The 15,039-nt window shown below is 33.4% G+C and overlaps 1 protein-coding gene across 1 annotated transcript; it reads left to right on the top strand.

Annotated features, from left to right (window-relative positions):
* Positions 1-6,083: 6,083 nt before the first annotated feature.
* Positions 6,084-8,080, top strand: LOC145039035 (uncharacterized). The gene is made up of 3 exons (XM_078987184.1): positions 6,084-6,315; positions 6,533-6,807; positions 6,905-8,080. Exons 1-3 carry the CDS (start codon positions 6,156-6,158, stop codon positions 7,994-7,996), a joined length of 1,527 nt encoding a protein of 508 aa, XP_078843310.1. The 5' UTR covers positions 6,084-6,155; the 3' UTR covers positions 7,997-8,080.
* The last annotated feature ends 6,959 nt before the right edge of the window (positions 8,081-15,039 follow it).

Here is a 15,039-nt window from a genome sequence, read left to right as displayed (position 1 = left end):
AAATACATATACAGCTTAAATCATTTAAAACATGTATAAAAATCTTTCACCCAGCATAGACAACAAGTATTCAGACAATATGCACACACAACACGTAATTTATATTAAAATACTTCATAACTATGTGTAAGATGAAAGGGAACTATGCACTCACAACACGTAAATTATATAGTAAATACTTCATATATATATGTGTAAGATGAAAAGGACCATGCACTCACCTGAGAAGGTGGCGACTCGGTACTCGGACAGCGCTTCGTTTACTTTAAAATAATATCCTTCGACGAAACCTAGTATTATCACCAATAGATTTTAGTGTATTATTCGCCGAGACTAATTAATAGTCTAGCTATTATTACTATTATATAAGCGTTAAAAAAATACTTATATAACCCATAATAATAGCCCATGTATTTATAATATGTTCTTAATAACGTTAATATAATTAAATAAAAACTATATTAAAAATAGCGTAGGCGTAGCTCACTTACAGAGGGTTTTATAGAAAACCAAGATTTGCTTGGAGCATCGTTTCCGAGCCGAAAAGCTCTTCTTCTTGGAGCCGTCGAGCACTCCGGGGCTTCCGCCTCGTGCTAGGGAGGTTCCCTAGGCTTTTCGGGGGATTTCGGGGCTAGAGAGAGGTTCTAGAGAGAGAGAGAGAGTAAAGAGAAAAAAGAATGGGAAAGGTGTGAAGAAAATAAGGGTGGGAGAGGTGGTATTTATAGGGTGAAAATGGCTGAACCTGGTGCCACATGTCACCATCTAGTGGCAAGACTTGGGGAGAAAGCAATGGCCAAGATTGTGCCACATCACCCATTTTCGCACATCACACTTCCGACTTCTAAAATCCGTAACTTTCACATACGACCTCCATTTTTGATGTTCTTTATATCCACGCGTAGGTAAAAATAATATCTACAACTTTCATTTTGACTCCGTCGGCTAATTCTCGACCGATCTTAAGTTTAACAGTACGAGGCGTTTAGACTGTTAAATGACCGCGAAGAATTCGTAACTCCTTCATATGGACTCCGTTTTCGTCTATCTTTTTACCGTTGAGTTCCTATTAATGATATCTTCAACTCTCATTTAGGTCGCATAAGCCAAAAACCGCTCGAACTAAAATTCGAGTTTCAGGCTGTATACTGCTAAGCCGAATCTTAGAAAAATCATAACTTCTTCATACGAAGTCAGATTTGGGCGTTCTTTTTATGGATTTTCTCGGTTTAACATATTCTACGACTTTCGTTTAGATCACTAAGGCTAAATCTCGCTCTATCGTAAATTCACTTTTTACGCTTCCCGGTGCCGTGCCGGTTTTATCGCGAAACTTCAACGAGTCATAACTTCTTCGTTATAACTCGGATTTCGGCGTTCTTTATATGTATGGACACCTTATGACATATAATACAACTTGGTTCAAATTATTTATTCTAAATAATATTTTGTCGAAAATTCATTTTCGACCACTATTATCTCTAAATTGACTAGCCCGAATCTGCGGGCGTTACATCATTCAATTAGCATGATTGCACTTACAAAATCTGATTGGATTAATAGCACATCTAAAAGAAATCATTCAATTATCTTCTCAAGTCTCTAAAGAATCATTCAATTAGCATGATTGCATTTACAAAATCTGATTGGATTGATAGCACATCTAAAAGAAATCAGAGAAGAAAAAGGATGGGATATTGATTTTTTTATTTTTTCATACTCAAGGCTTGATTATGAAAATCGAAGGTAGCCTTGAGTCCTTGTCTTCTCTACCCTACTAGGCCGATATCAATTTATGTATTTTAGTTTACAGCCAAACGACTATATACTACGTGCCTCGAGTGAATTCTGTCACACCCCCAAACCAAGGATGGCGGAAACGTCCGGGGGTGGAGGACTTCATGTATAGTATCACAACAACGTATATAATAGTTCTCAAAGTAAATACAACCATCATAAATATAATTGAAAAAGTTACACCAATGTATATGTTTACATGTTTCAAATCAATTACATTATGATGACAAAATGAATTGTTTGACGGTTTATCGTCCCATCCGCAAAACGCTGTTTAATTCCTGTTTCACTGAATTCCTGAGAATACAAGTAGTTTGAAAAAGTGTCAACACAAAAGTTGGTGAGTTCATAAGAGATTTTGTTAGAGAAGTAAACCGTTTTCCTTGCAAAAGCGATAGAGTATGTATCCAGAAAATCTAATATTTTCTTTATAAAAGTTATGTGGTCCTAAATCCCAAGACCGAGAGATAAAAAGTATTTGCCATACTTAAAGATATAAAAGTGGTTTTAAATCGGCATAAAACCCTTTTTGATTTGAAGGAAAGTCCCATAACGAATGATATGTAGTTTTAAATACCAAGAACGAAGGTGTACAGTAATATCCGTACTTATTGATATAAAAAGTGATTTTAAATCGACATAAAACCCCTTTTGTTTTATAAAAATCCCGTAAACTTTATGTATTGTTAGCTCCCTATGTGAGTCGCTATAACCATACTATAACTAGAGGTAACCTGCACAACGTCTTTTAGACGCCCCGATCCTATGACTCTTGTCACCCGCAGACCTGCCGGTCCGGCTGTAGCTAGCAGTGAGGTGTGGGATGTCAACTCCAATATAGATCTACACACAATTATCACGCTATCCCTACAAGAGATTTTGGTTATAACTTATAGGAATTTAGATCCCGTACTCGGACGTATGGGGAGAGATAGTGTCACATCCCGAGTTAACAAGTTTTCGTGTAGTGTGCGTGAGTGTAGAACCTTTTTGTATTAATGTACCCTTTTTATATGAGTGTGTTATGTGATGAATCATAAACCATACCTATTATAGTTTATCCAAAATGTTTGTAATGTATAAGAACTCTTTTATGAGAATTCATTAGTGTTAAGAATCCATAAACTATGCTTATTATAGCTTAATATACATGTTCTAAATGAATGAATAATCTTATCATGAATGACTAAGTTTCAGTTTATGATGATAAACTAACAACGAAACACATTTAATATTTAGAACTTATTTTTATACACTTTGCTCAACATAATACAAAGTGTTATGAAATTTATATGATGTTCAGTAAATTGAACCTTTCTGTGCTATTTTAGAAAAGTCATAGAAAAATCATACGAAGTCAAAAACTAAATCCGTAAATTCTGAGAGTTCCCAAAATATGTCTACTTCACTCATAATTTTTATCATGATTTTTAATGACCTCCAACTTGGGTGAAAGGGTCCATAATCACAAATTGGTCCGGATTGGTGTTTGAAATGATAGACAGTTTTGTAAAAATCACCATAAATTGTAGAAAAATTGTATGGAGATGTGCAGGTACTCATTTTAAAGCCAAGAACTGGAACTAACTACACCTAAAACAGTTTTGAATAAAAAAATGTTTAAGTTTCCCAAAACAGTCCGTGAATGGAGTTGAAATTTTCTGATAAAGGCTGTTAGAAAATTTTAGTTATGTTCTTGGTGTTTTAACTTGTATTCCCCCCCCCCCCCCCCCCCCCCCCCCACCTAAAAACTTGAGAAATCATGAAACTGTAGGGGTATGAACTCACTTTATGTGATTTCAGAAGATGAGTGTTGGAGATGAGAAGTGTTCAACTCAAGAACACTTGAAGATTGCTTGAAGATTCAAAAATCTAGCACAATTTATGATGGAAATTTGTGTAAGAATCAATGATTTGAGTAGAAGGAAATGTATTAATCATGAGAAAGGTGATAAATCTTACCACAAATGAGAGAAAACTTGATGATCAACCCTTAAATTTCGAATTTGAGGGAGAGAATTTGAGAGAAAAGTGGGTTTGATCTTTGTTAGAAATAAGAGAAGTGAGTGAGAATGAGGAGAAAGAGAGAGAGAGAGAGAGAGAGAGAGAGAGTTGTTCCAGCTCTAAAATGTGGGAGAGGCTGAAAATTGAGTGGGAGAGGACTATGAAGTGACTAGGGATGGTGGGGAGGTGTGTGGGTTAGTCATGGAGTGGGTGTGGTGGTTGCTTGTGTCATAAATCAAAGATAAGTCAACACTCCACCTTAAATATTCACCCACTAGATTTTATTCTTAAATAAATATTTTCATAAAAAAATGATTAAATTATGAATATTTAGGGTCTTATATGTTAAAATATAATTTTTGGAGAAAATGCGGCGTTAAAATAATTAAAAACGGGCTTAAAACGGAGAATTGATCGAAAACCGAGTGAAAAATGGTGAAATCCGAAGTCAGCAGGGGGCCTCGGTCTCAGCAGCTTTAGAACCGGATGGAGGGCTTGGTCGCTGAAGTGAATCTAAAGGGAAGGGACTGAGGTCCAAAGAGAAACTCGCTGCGCGAGGGGGGGGGGGGGCTTGGTTCCGGATTTGCCGCTGCGACTCGTTGACTGCGCTCTCCTTGGCTGCAGCTTCGGATGGCTACTCATGGGGACTCCGGTCCTCCCCATTTGACCTCTGTTCTAGAAGGGTATGGCCCTTATAGAGAGGCTTCGGCCCTAAGAGGCTTATTTCCAATGAATCTTCCCTTTTTAAGTGGTTTTTCACCAAGTCGAGTGTCGAAATGCCCCAGAAGCGCATAAAAAGTTCAAGAGAGATTCGGAGAGAGATTTTGGAGAGATTTTACAATCTTGGAGAGCTTTCTCATACAAAAAGAGATTTCGGAGAGATTTCACATATGGAGAGAGATTTGGGAGAGATTCCACATTCTTCGAGAGATTTCTCATACAAAGAGAGATTTGGGAGAGATTTCACATATGGAGAGAGATTTGGGAGAGATTCCACATTCTTGGAGTGGTTTCTCACACAAAGAGATAGAGTGAAAACAATTGAGAGAGGCTTCATGAGTGACAATTGTGAGTGTCCGGCTTCGCAAAGCAAGGTCCGTAAACCCCGTTAAGCCTTGTTTTGAGGATCTTACACACTCTCGATGAGTAAGAAACATTGTTTTATCGATTTGGTTTGTCACTTACTACCGTTTTAGGTTAAGGAGATCTAGATGTACGTACTATTCGATTTATGATCTCTCATTAGAATAGCGAGTTGTTTAGTAATTATATAACGCAAGCCCTAGTTCACAAGGGTTAGTTGAGTCGATCGGTTTGACTTGTTGACTTTAGTTGACTTTGACTTGACCGGAAATTAACGGTTGTAACAAATTCAATCAATGCTCAAGAACCGAAGCGATTCTCGTCTAGCGTGCATCCATCTCTCAAATCTAGCGCCCACCCTGAAATGATAAAAAGCTTTGGGGCACGTTTTAGTTTGCTTTAAGATATATACATACTACAAGTAACAGGCCCAAATTGATGCCCTTTCCCATGTTGCTGCCTTGGGCCTCCGCCCAACTCGCCCATGTGTTGGGTCGGGCTGTTTGGCCGCACTATCCGAGTGTGGCTAATAAGTGTCACATTTGTTATGTTTAAGCATAACTAATGGTTTCAACTATGTTTCAAATGGTCATTAAATTCAACTTAAAATGTGGCTAAAACAATGGCAAGAGTTTAGCAAGAACCTTTAGTGGTGTTTGGCAAAAGTGTGGCCATAGGTGATTTTTATACTATTGTAAATTTTATAATCAACTAAAACAACAAACGCCTGTTTTGCAAAAAAGAAATATTGCTAGCCACGTCAAGTTTGGCAATAATAGAATGTGAAAATTATAGCTATTTTAGTTCCTTTTCATTTATTGACTATTAATTTGTTTAAAAGAAGAAGTCTAAAACTATAATGGTAATTTTCATTATCTGTAATCATTTTATATATTGTATAAAGATGATAAACTTTAATTTGTAAAATTAAGAAAGTTAGATTAATTAAATATATTATTTTTAATCATCATGTCCTAAAAATAAGCGAGTTTTGAGTTGTATACGTAGGTTATAGTTTTTCCTTTCTATTTCTATCATCTTTTAACTGAATAAACAGAAATCCCCATTAGATTTCATTCTAGCGAACCTTTCGGGTCAATCAACAGAGGATATCCTTTTCCTTTTTTTCCGCTTGACACCACTATATAAATAAACTTGCCCACTACTCATACTCATGGACTTCATTCTGAGTTTGACACTAGTACTTGTGCTCAATTCCATCGATCTCAAAAAATACTTCTTCTTTCTATTGTAACGGAGGTAAGCAAGTTGCCATGGATTTTGCTGATCAGCTTCCCTCCTACTATCGATTCTGTCCCACAGATTCAGAGCTCATCGTAGACTGCCTGAACGCCAAGATCGAATCAAGAGAGGCCGCCAAGTGCCGGTTACACGAGGTCAATATTTACAACCACACGCCGGAAGAACTCGCAGGTTAGTACGTTATCAACTAACTAACTAATAAAAGATACATGCATGCATGAGTCTTGTTGAATGAATAATAATGGTTTCTTTCTTGAGTTAGTTCTGAATATTCTAAATAGTTGATACTTGTGTTTAGTACGTACGTAAAGATGCATTCATGCTTTCTTTCTTGAATGACTTGATGCTAATATATATCATATCTTGTGTTTTAATTGGTTGCATGCAGAAACATATCGGTCCCACGAGAATAAATGGTATTTTCTGACTTCTCGGGATCGAAAGTACCCAAGAGGGAATCGACCTAATAGACATATACTCGGAAAACATGGGTACTGGAAGACTACTCAAGTACAAAAGCCGGTGTATGATGCCACGTCTGGAGAAATGGTTGGCTACAAGGGAACTCTTGCGTTTTTTGATGAGAATGACGACAAAACTATGTGGCTAATGCATGAGTATACAACCAACGAACCCAATCTACCATTCGAAAACGGAGACAAGGTATGTAGTAGAAATTAATTATCAGAAATACTGTTGTTATTATCATATAATCCTCAATGTTGTATGCTTAAGTAATATATATCCGGTCTTCTTGTAGTTGAACGAATGGGTGCTGTGCAAGATTTATCGGAATCCAAAAGAGGTGATGGAAGAACCCAACATACCACTGCCCAAGAGACGAAGAGTATTAAAAAAGAATGAAATGAGCTTTTCAAATCACCAACCTGAACAAGTTGACGTTCAAGAAACTAATATCTATTCAGATACCTCTGTTGATCAGATGGTGGCACCTTCCCACGATCAGTCTGCTCACATATGGGTTAACAATGGCAACACCGTTGGCCAAATCAGAATGAACTCCAGCCCCTATCCAATTCCAATGCAACCGATGACTACCTTTCAGGATTGGAGTTATTTGATACAAGCAACAACACCGTGCAATCAGAATCAGTTTACTTCGAATGCAAGCAACGGTTGTCAAATTTCTTATCATAGTGCTTCAAATTCTGTTTCTAATATTGGACCAGCTGCTTCCTCCTCACAACCACTTGATGATGGTGCCTACAAAACGCCTACTACTGAGCATGGTTTGAATTCAATACAACCGGTGCAAATAAGGGAGTCATGTTATCAGAAGAATAGGCTTTCATCGACTAATGCATGCCACGATTTTCTGTTTTCAAACGGTGCTTCGAATTCTTCTTCTATGGAACCACTTGATTGCAGTGGCTACCCACCAGTCTTGGTTCAAAGTTCTTATGACAATGCGCCAACCATTCTCGACGTGCAAAATGTTTGGGACCAATCCGCTCAAGGTGACGCTGCTGCTGACGATTTTCATTTTCATCATCATGGTTATGAGGTAACCACAATATCTGCTCCTGTTGATGAAGTTGAATTGAGCTCGAAAAGTCTGGACAGTTTTATAGAACAATGCATGGGGAAGGCTCAAGATGCTGAAGATTTTCATTTTCGTGATAGTTGCGAGGCAACGATATCCGCACCTGTTGAAGTTGAATGGAGCTTGGAGAGTATGGACAGATATATAAAACAATGTATGGGGGTGTCTCAAGATGACGATGCTGAAGATCCGAAAACCCAACTCAATGTGCAAACTGGTTCGAATCATTACATGGTGGACGTATGTCACAACGATATTGCTGATCACCCCTATGCCCCAACCTCTTGATGATGCACATAAATGGATCTTGAATACCGTTTCTTTTGATTTTGAACAATCCATTTAATGTAGTCCCACTAAACTTGATATCAACTAGTGAATTTAATACATTACAAGATGTAACTAATGTTTTAGTGAGGTAAATACATTACAAGATGTAACTAATGTTTTATATTCGTTACCTCACGGTAGATGTATATAAAAGTATCAAAATAGTAACATGTTAATTCTTCAATTTTTTAACTAAAGTAAAATAGTTTTTTTTTGGTTAATTAGGATTCCTTCTATTATTCAAGAAGTTATAAGAGATTAATACTAATTTCTTGTTGCTATGTGTTGCTATTAGAATGATAATTAAAAGAGAAATTAAATATCCTCCTATTTTTTGTTCCTACATATCTTACTACCTAATGAAATGGTGACATCTGTAACATTTACTGCTCATTTAATGAGATTTAATAACATTTTAGGATACTAATATGACACATGTCATCAATTAAATTTATAGGAATAAAAGGTAGGAGGATATTTAATTTCTCTAATTAAAATATAGCATCTAATATGGTGATCAACCATTAGTAAGAGGAAACCAAATACCGTTCGTGTCATTGTTGAGATTTGTCTGTAATATTTAGGATTCAGTATGCAAGGGTTATAAACCAATTTTCATTAAACCGGCGTGGTGGTTCCTCTAACGTCGAAAACCGGCTATACATTAAGTTTTTAAAGCTTGGTATATTAAGGGATACTTGTACCTGGTAGCAAATCTTGAAAGATATATAGTTACAAATAAAGTAATTAATCATTACAAAACATGAACTAATCTCTAATTACAAAATAAAATAATTAACCATAACATGAACAACAAATTAAATTAACTATTACAAACATAAAAAGGCAATGTACATATAGAAAAGTTAAATAATAGCAGGGTCGGCCTAGGCCATGGGTGAACTTAGCCATCACCCAGGGTACAACATGCGGGGCGTAAATTTTAGAACAATTACTTTTGTAGTGATGTTATTTTAGGCCTAACTCTATTCCAAATATCACTAAAGATCTGGATGAGAACGGTGATGTCAAAGGTGTTTGGCGACAACCTAAATTCAAGGTGGTGAAACGGAAAATCAAGAATCAACCTTGTCGCATAAACGACAAGGAGATCTTTGACCCTTTCTAGGATTTAATTGATAATCGTACACGTTTGTGAGACTACAACAATCTTAAAATATGCAATTTTTACCAGCTCAAAGTCAAAGTAGATGTGCATGATGCTACCCCCAAATTGCAAGTATAACTTAAGATTATAGATTACTAATTATGGAATTGCATCTATGTTTATGTATCATTCTTTCTGTTTCCCACCATCTCTATATAGACTAGTTAACTGCACGAAAGGATCAACTCTCAATGATCTCTCCCATATATTGTATATTCGTTTAATCTAACTAGTGTTAGTTCTTTTTAATAAATCATCAAAATAAGTAATTAGTAAATAATAATGCCTATTGATTAAGGCTCGTGTTTGACAAATTCTCTTAAATAGAATCATCGTGTTCCAGGTACAACAGCATAAGCTGTATTTTTTATATATAATAATTATATTTTATAATTAAGAATTAAATCATTAGAAAAAATATAATGATCTAAAATTTGGTATGAACAAAAACCTGTTTTAATTTAATGTATTATGATACAAAATGATATTATTCAAAAATCAAATGATCCAAAGTACTATGATTCAAAATGATGTGATCCAAAATGAAACGAGCCGAAAATATTATGATAAAAAATATTGTGATGCTTAATATCTTATAATTTGAAATTTTTATAATTGATAAACATAAAAAACTTGAGCTGATATTTAGTTAAAAAAATATAAAAAGTATAAAAAAAATTAAAAAAAAAAAAACAAAACAAAAACACAAGTGATTTCGAAGATGTATTACAAACATTAAAATTATAAAAATTAAAAGCTGATTTTGTTTATATTATTTTTTTAAATAAAAATCAAAATAATCAAAATATTAAATGACATTTCATGCATACTCGTAACATATTATTATCTATTACATTCATTTCTTCACATTGGAATGTGTCAAGTCCAAACATTATAACAACTATTGTATTGTTTTGATATATTGGTGTGTGATCATAACATTAATACTTGTAGCTTTCGATATTAATATGTTTAATCCATGACTAATATTCTTATTCTAAAGTTTTATTGTCGCTCATAATTGTGAGAGCAATTATGAAGTAAGACTAATATAAATTGGATTTGTTGAATCTCATTAGATGAAAGTAACTTAGTGGTTGTGGCAAAGATTCATTGGTACTTCTCTAAGAACTGGACACACATCATGATACCAATTTTAAATAGTTAAATATAATTATGAATTATAATTGGATTATGGAATAATTATGGAATGAAGACTATGTTTTGTTTGAATGAGGTCTAAGATAAAACATAATTCCACAATCTACTATAAAATTAGAATACACTTTAGTTCAGAAGATGTAACAAAACATGATTGGATGAATAAGTTTATTGGAAAAATAATTTGAGTTCTTCCATTCAAGGATAACCTATAAATTTTTATGATTTCAAGAGTATACTTAATCAATCTAAGAGACTCTAAATTACATAAGATTCTCCAAGATACTTAACAATACTTAAAATATAGTTAAATATGGAGATGATAGTATTCTTAGAATTCACACAAATTAAATTTAGTCAAGCCTATTTGTCTTATAAGCGAAGTATGAATGGTCAGAATTCAACTATATGAATGAGACACCCAATTTCCAAAATAGGACTCTTTAGGGCATTAAGGAGTCAAATGAATGATTTTCGGGTCAATCTTGATGGCACAACATGACCATAGAGAGGCCAAGATTTGAAAAGTAAATAAATGAAAATGTATATTCAATTATGCACACAACGTGAGACACAAACTCTCGCGATTTGAGATTGGTTGCAACCCAAGCCCATGATCTTTTAGTGTTTCCTTCATATTTAAATCCCATAAACCTCATTTTAGGGTTCCTTATTATCCTCCTTCACTTGCAAACACAGAAAAACCTTAACGCTAGCCTCTCATAGTGTTTCTTGAGCTTTTGGTGGTGTTTTGTTGCTTGAAGAAGAAGGGATAACCTTTGAAGTATAGATCCAACTTGGAATCTTCATTTGCATCTTCTAACAACATCTCAGGACCTTTGTGAGTAACCAAGGTTCATGCTTTATGAATCCTTGTTTCTAGATCTATAGTTTTATCCAAGTTTATCCATGATTAGATGAGTTAGATAGTTAAGACTCATAATGTTAGCAACTTTATGGGTCTTTAGAGTTCCTTGCTAATTATATATGGTGGATCTTGAATACCGTTTCTTTTTATTTTGAATACCGTTTCTTTTGATTTTGAAGAATCCATTAAATGTAGTCACACTAAACTTGATATCAGCTACTGAATTTCATACATTACAAGATGTAACTACTGTTTTATATTCGTTATCTCACGGTAGATGTAAATAAAAGTATCAAAATAGTAACATATGAATTCTTCTATTTTTTAACTAAAGTAAAATAGTTTTTTTTTGGTTAATTAGGATTCCTTCTATTATTCAGGAATTTATAAGAGAATAACATTCATTTCTTGTTATTATGAGAATGATAATTAAAATATAGCATCTAATATTGTGATCAACCTTCATTTAGAGAAAACCAAATAAATTGTTGTATCATTGTTGAGATATGAGTGTGATATTTAGGATTCAACATAGAAGAATTCTGGCCAATTTTCTAAAAAATGGTGGGGTGATACTTGTGACATGACCCAAGTAGCATGGTCTTGCAAATTTTGAAAGATATATAGTTACAGATAAAGTAATTAACCATTAGAAAAAATGAACCTTAATTTGAATGAACTTTGATTACAAAATAAAACAAATAACGATAACATGAACAACAAAATAAACTAATTATTACAACCAATAAAAAGCAAAGTACATATTAAAAAGTTGGCGATTATTAGGACTGACCCATGCCATGGGCATACTAGAAGACGATACAAGAAGACGAGGAGATCTTTCAGAATGGAGTGGTCAGATATGCTTGGCGGCAACCTAAATTCAAGGCGGTAAAACAAAAAATCAACAATCACGCTTGTTGAGGAGGAGATCTTTGACCCTTTATAGGATTTGCTTGATAATCAGACACACTTGAGAGGCTACAACGATTTTCAAATCTACAATTTTGATTGCTTAAAGTCAAAAAAGATGTGCATAATGCTATCCCCAAATTGAAAGTATAACTCAAGAATATCGATTACTAATTATTGAAATATATCTTTGTTTATCTATCTGTCTTGCTATTTCTTACTATCACTATGTCAGCTAGTTAACTGCATTGGCGAAGGAATCAACTCTCAAGGATCTCTCATGTGTCTTGTATCTTCGTTTAAGGTAGTATTAAATAATAATGTCGAGTGACTATGGCTCATGTTTGACAAGTTTCACTTAAACAGATTTGCCGTTTGTCCATAGGTACAACAGCCTAACTAATATATTTTATAATCAATAATTAAATGATTCAAAAAATATAACGAGCTAAAATTTGTTATCAACAAAAACTTGTTTTAATTTAATAGATTACGATAAAAAGTGATACTATTCAAAAATAAAATGATCAAAATTATTATGATTCAAAATGATATAATCCAAACTTTTATGATAAGAATGAAACGATCCAAAAATATTATGTTAAAACAAATATTATTATGCTTAATTCTTATCATTCGAAAATTTTATAATTGTTAAACATTAAAAAAAAAGAAAAAAGAAAAAAAAAGAAAAAAAGAAAAAAAAAAAACTCAAACCTGTCTTTAGTTAAAAAAAGTATAAAAAAATAAAAAATAAATCAAAAAATCAAAAGGTTAAAACAAAAACAAAAGTGACAACTAAGTTCATTTTTATTAATTTTTATATAAATAAAAAATTTTAAAAATCAAAATATTAAATGACATTTTGTAGACATTCAACGCACATAATTATATCATCGAGACTGTATTACTTTCAATGGAGTACATCACATTCGAACATGTCACGTCCAAAAAATATAGCAACAACTATTATAATTTTTTCATATATTGGGATGTGATCATAACATTAATGTTTTTTGCATTCGATATTATTATGGTTAATCAATGATTAATCTTATTATGCTAAAATTTCATAGTTGGTCATAATTTTGGGAGCAATTATGAATTAATACTTCTATAAATTGGATTGATTGACTCTCATTAAATGAAAGCAGACAAGTGGTTGTGAGTTGTGATCAAAATTCATTGGTACTTGTCTAAGAACTGGACCCGCATCATTATGCAAACTTTAAAATAATTAAATATAATTATGAATTATAATTACATTGTGACCAAGATTGATAGGTAGTTATTAACTCTAGAATTTGATCACGTCGATTATATAAAATTTGAATTTTATAAAAGAATATTGTTAAAATGCGATTGTAAATAAAAATATAACATGGTTTATTGGATGCATTCAATAACCATGTAACATCCTAAAAAATTCAGTTAAAATTGTCATTTTTAAAACAATAAACCTTAAAAATAAGTTGTTCTAAAACAAACCAAAATCATTACATCACTTAAATCATCAGAGTAAAAATCATAATTATTCAAAGTAGAAACTCTGGAGGAGGTTTTGTAGTCACGTCGAGCTCTTTCCTTTAGAACCGGAAGTACCTAAAACCGTAAACATAAAACCATAAGCACAAAGCTTAATGGGCTCCCCAAAATACCACATACCACACATAGAATAAAGATTGATACATGTCAACCATAGTCTGATAATTTTCATTATGCCATGATTTGTATCATGGTATTTCATTGCAAGTTGGGGGCCAAAACCCGGGTCTTACAAAAAAGTGTCAGGAGCCACCTCCATGCAAGTATCAAAAAGACAACTAACATCCTACATATAACTGTCAGTTCCAGACCCTAGTCCTACATAAAAATTGTCAGAAGCCACCTTCAGGTCTTTGACGCATTTTCTACATATCATAATCCAGTAAGACGACATTGGTGACTTAGATATTGACAAGAATTAGATTTACTATTTATGATTCATAAATTAGTCTTTCAGAAAGAAACATACACAAATTCAGAATAAATTTGAGAATCTCATCTGGTGTGCTATTTAATTTTAAAAGAAGAATGAAGAAGCTGAATGAAATTGGTGCCAGGGTTAAGGCGACAATGTTTTCAACTCTCATTTAATAATAAGATTCATATATATCAGAAAACAAAGAAGAAGAATCATAAATTGCATAAAAATAGTAGAATAGATGAAACTGTTGTTGGGGTCTAGAGAGGTGGAAGCGATGCATTTCAAGTCTCCATGGAAATCGTTGATGACCCATGGAAATACGAATTTTTAATGTATCGGACTCTAGTAATCACGCTCCCGCTTCCTCACTTCCTCTTTGGCGCTGTATTGGCTTTGGGCCTTTTAACCAAGACTCAATCAATTGAGAATGTCAATGCTTATCATTTCAATAAACGTCTTGTCATGGGTAAAAATGTTTATTTTTCTCTTTTTGGTTATGTAAACCGAGATGGTGGGGGGAAATTCAAATTTTTGGGAAAAAATTTGAATTTCGGGAATTGAAGTATTTTAAGAAATACTAAATACTAAATGATTATAAAGTTATAAATATGTTAAAATAAAATTATAAAATTAAAATAGCTAATATATTAAAATTAGTTATAAAACAAATTAAATGAAATTTATTTGTAGTTTAATTGATTAGAGTTTTTTTGTTCTATTTAAAATGTGGGATGTAAAGGCCGGATAGCAAGGAAAACTCTTAGAATATACGTGTTAAGGCTCTAGAGTTTATAGAGGTGTAAAAATGTAACAACCCGAAGTTTTCCATCGTCGAAAACTTGTTCTACCCGTGAGATTTCGCCGTTAGTCAATTCGTTTCGTCCTCGTTTTGGGTTAAACTAATTAAATTTATACGTTTATTATAA

The sequence above is a fragment of the Lactuca saligna genome, chromosome 4 (genome assembly GCF_052625555.1).
Source record: "Lactuca saligna cultivar CGN05327 chromosome 4, ASM5262555v1, whole genome shotgun sequence".
NCBI classification, from domain to species: domain Eukaryota; kingdom Viridiplantae; phylum Streptophyta; class Magnoliopsida; order Asterales; family Asteraceae; genus Lactuca; species Lactuca saligna.
Note: the sequence above shows the minus strand (reverse complement) of the source record. Positions and strands in the feature narration are given on the sequence as shown.

Coding starts and splice junctions, on each gene's coding strand:
- LOC145039035 (XM_078987184.1), top strand. CDS start 6,156: ATGGATTTTGCTGATCAGCTTCCCTCCTACTATCGATTCTGTCCCACA. Junction 6,316..6,532: donor CACGCCGGAAGAACTCGCAG/GTTAGTACGTTA, acceptor GGTTGCATGCAG/AAACATATCGGTCCCACGAG. Junction 6,808..6,904: donor CATTCGAAAACGGAGACAAG/GTATGTAGTAGA, acceptor GTCTTCTTGTAG/TTGAACGAATGGGTGCTGTG.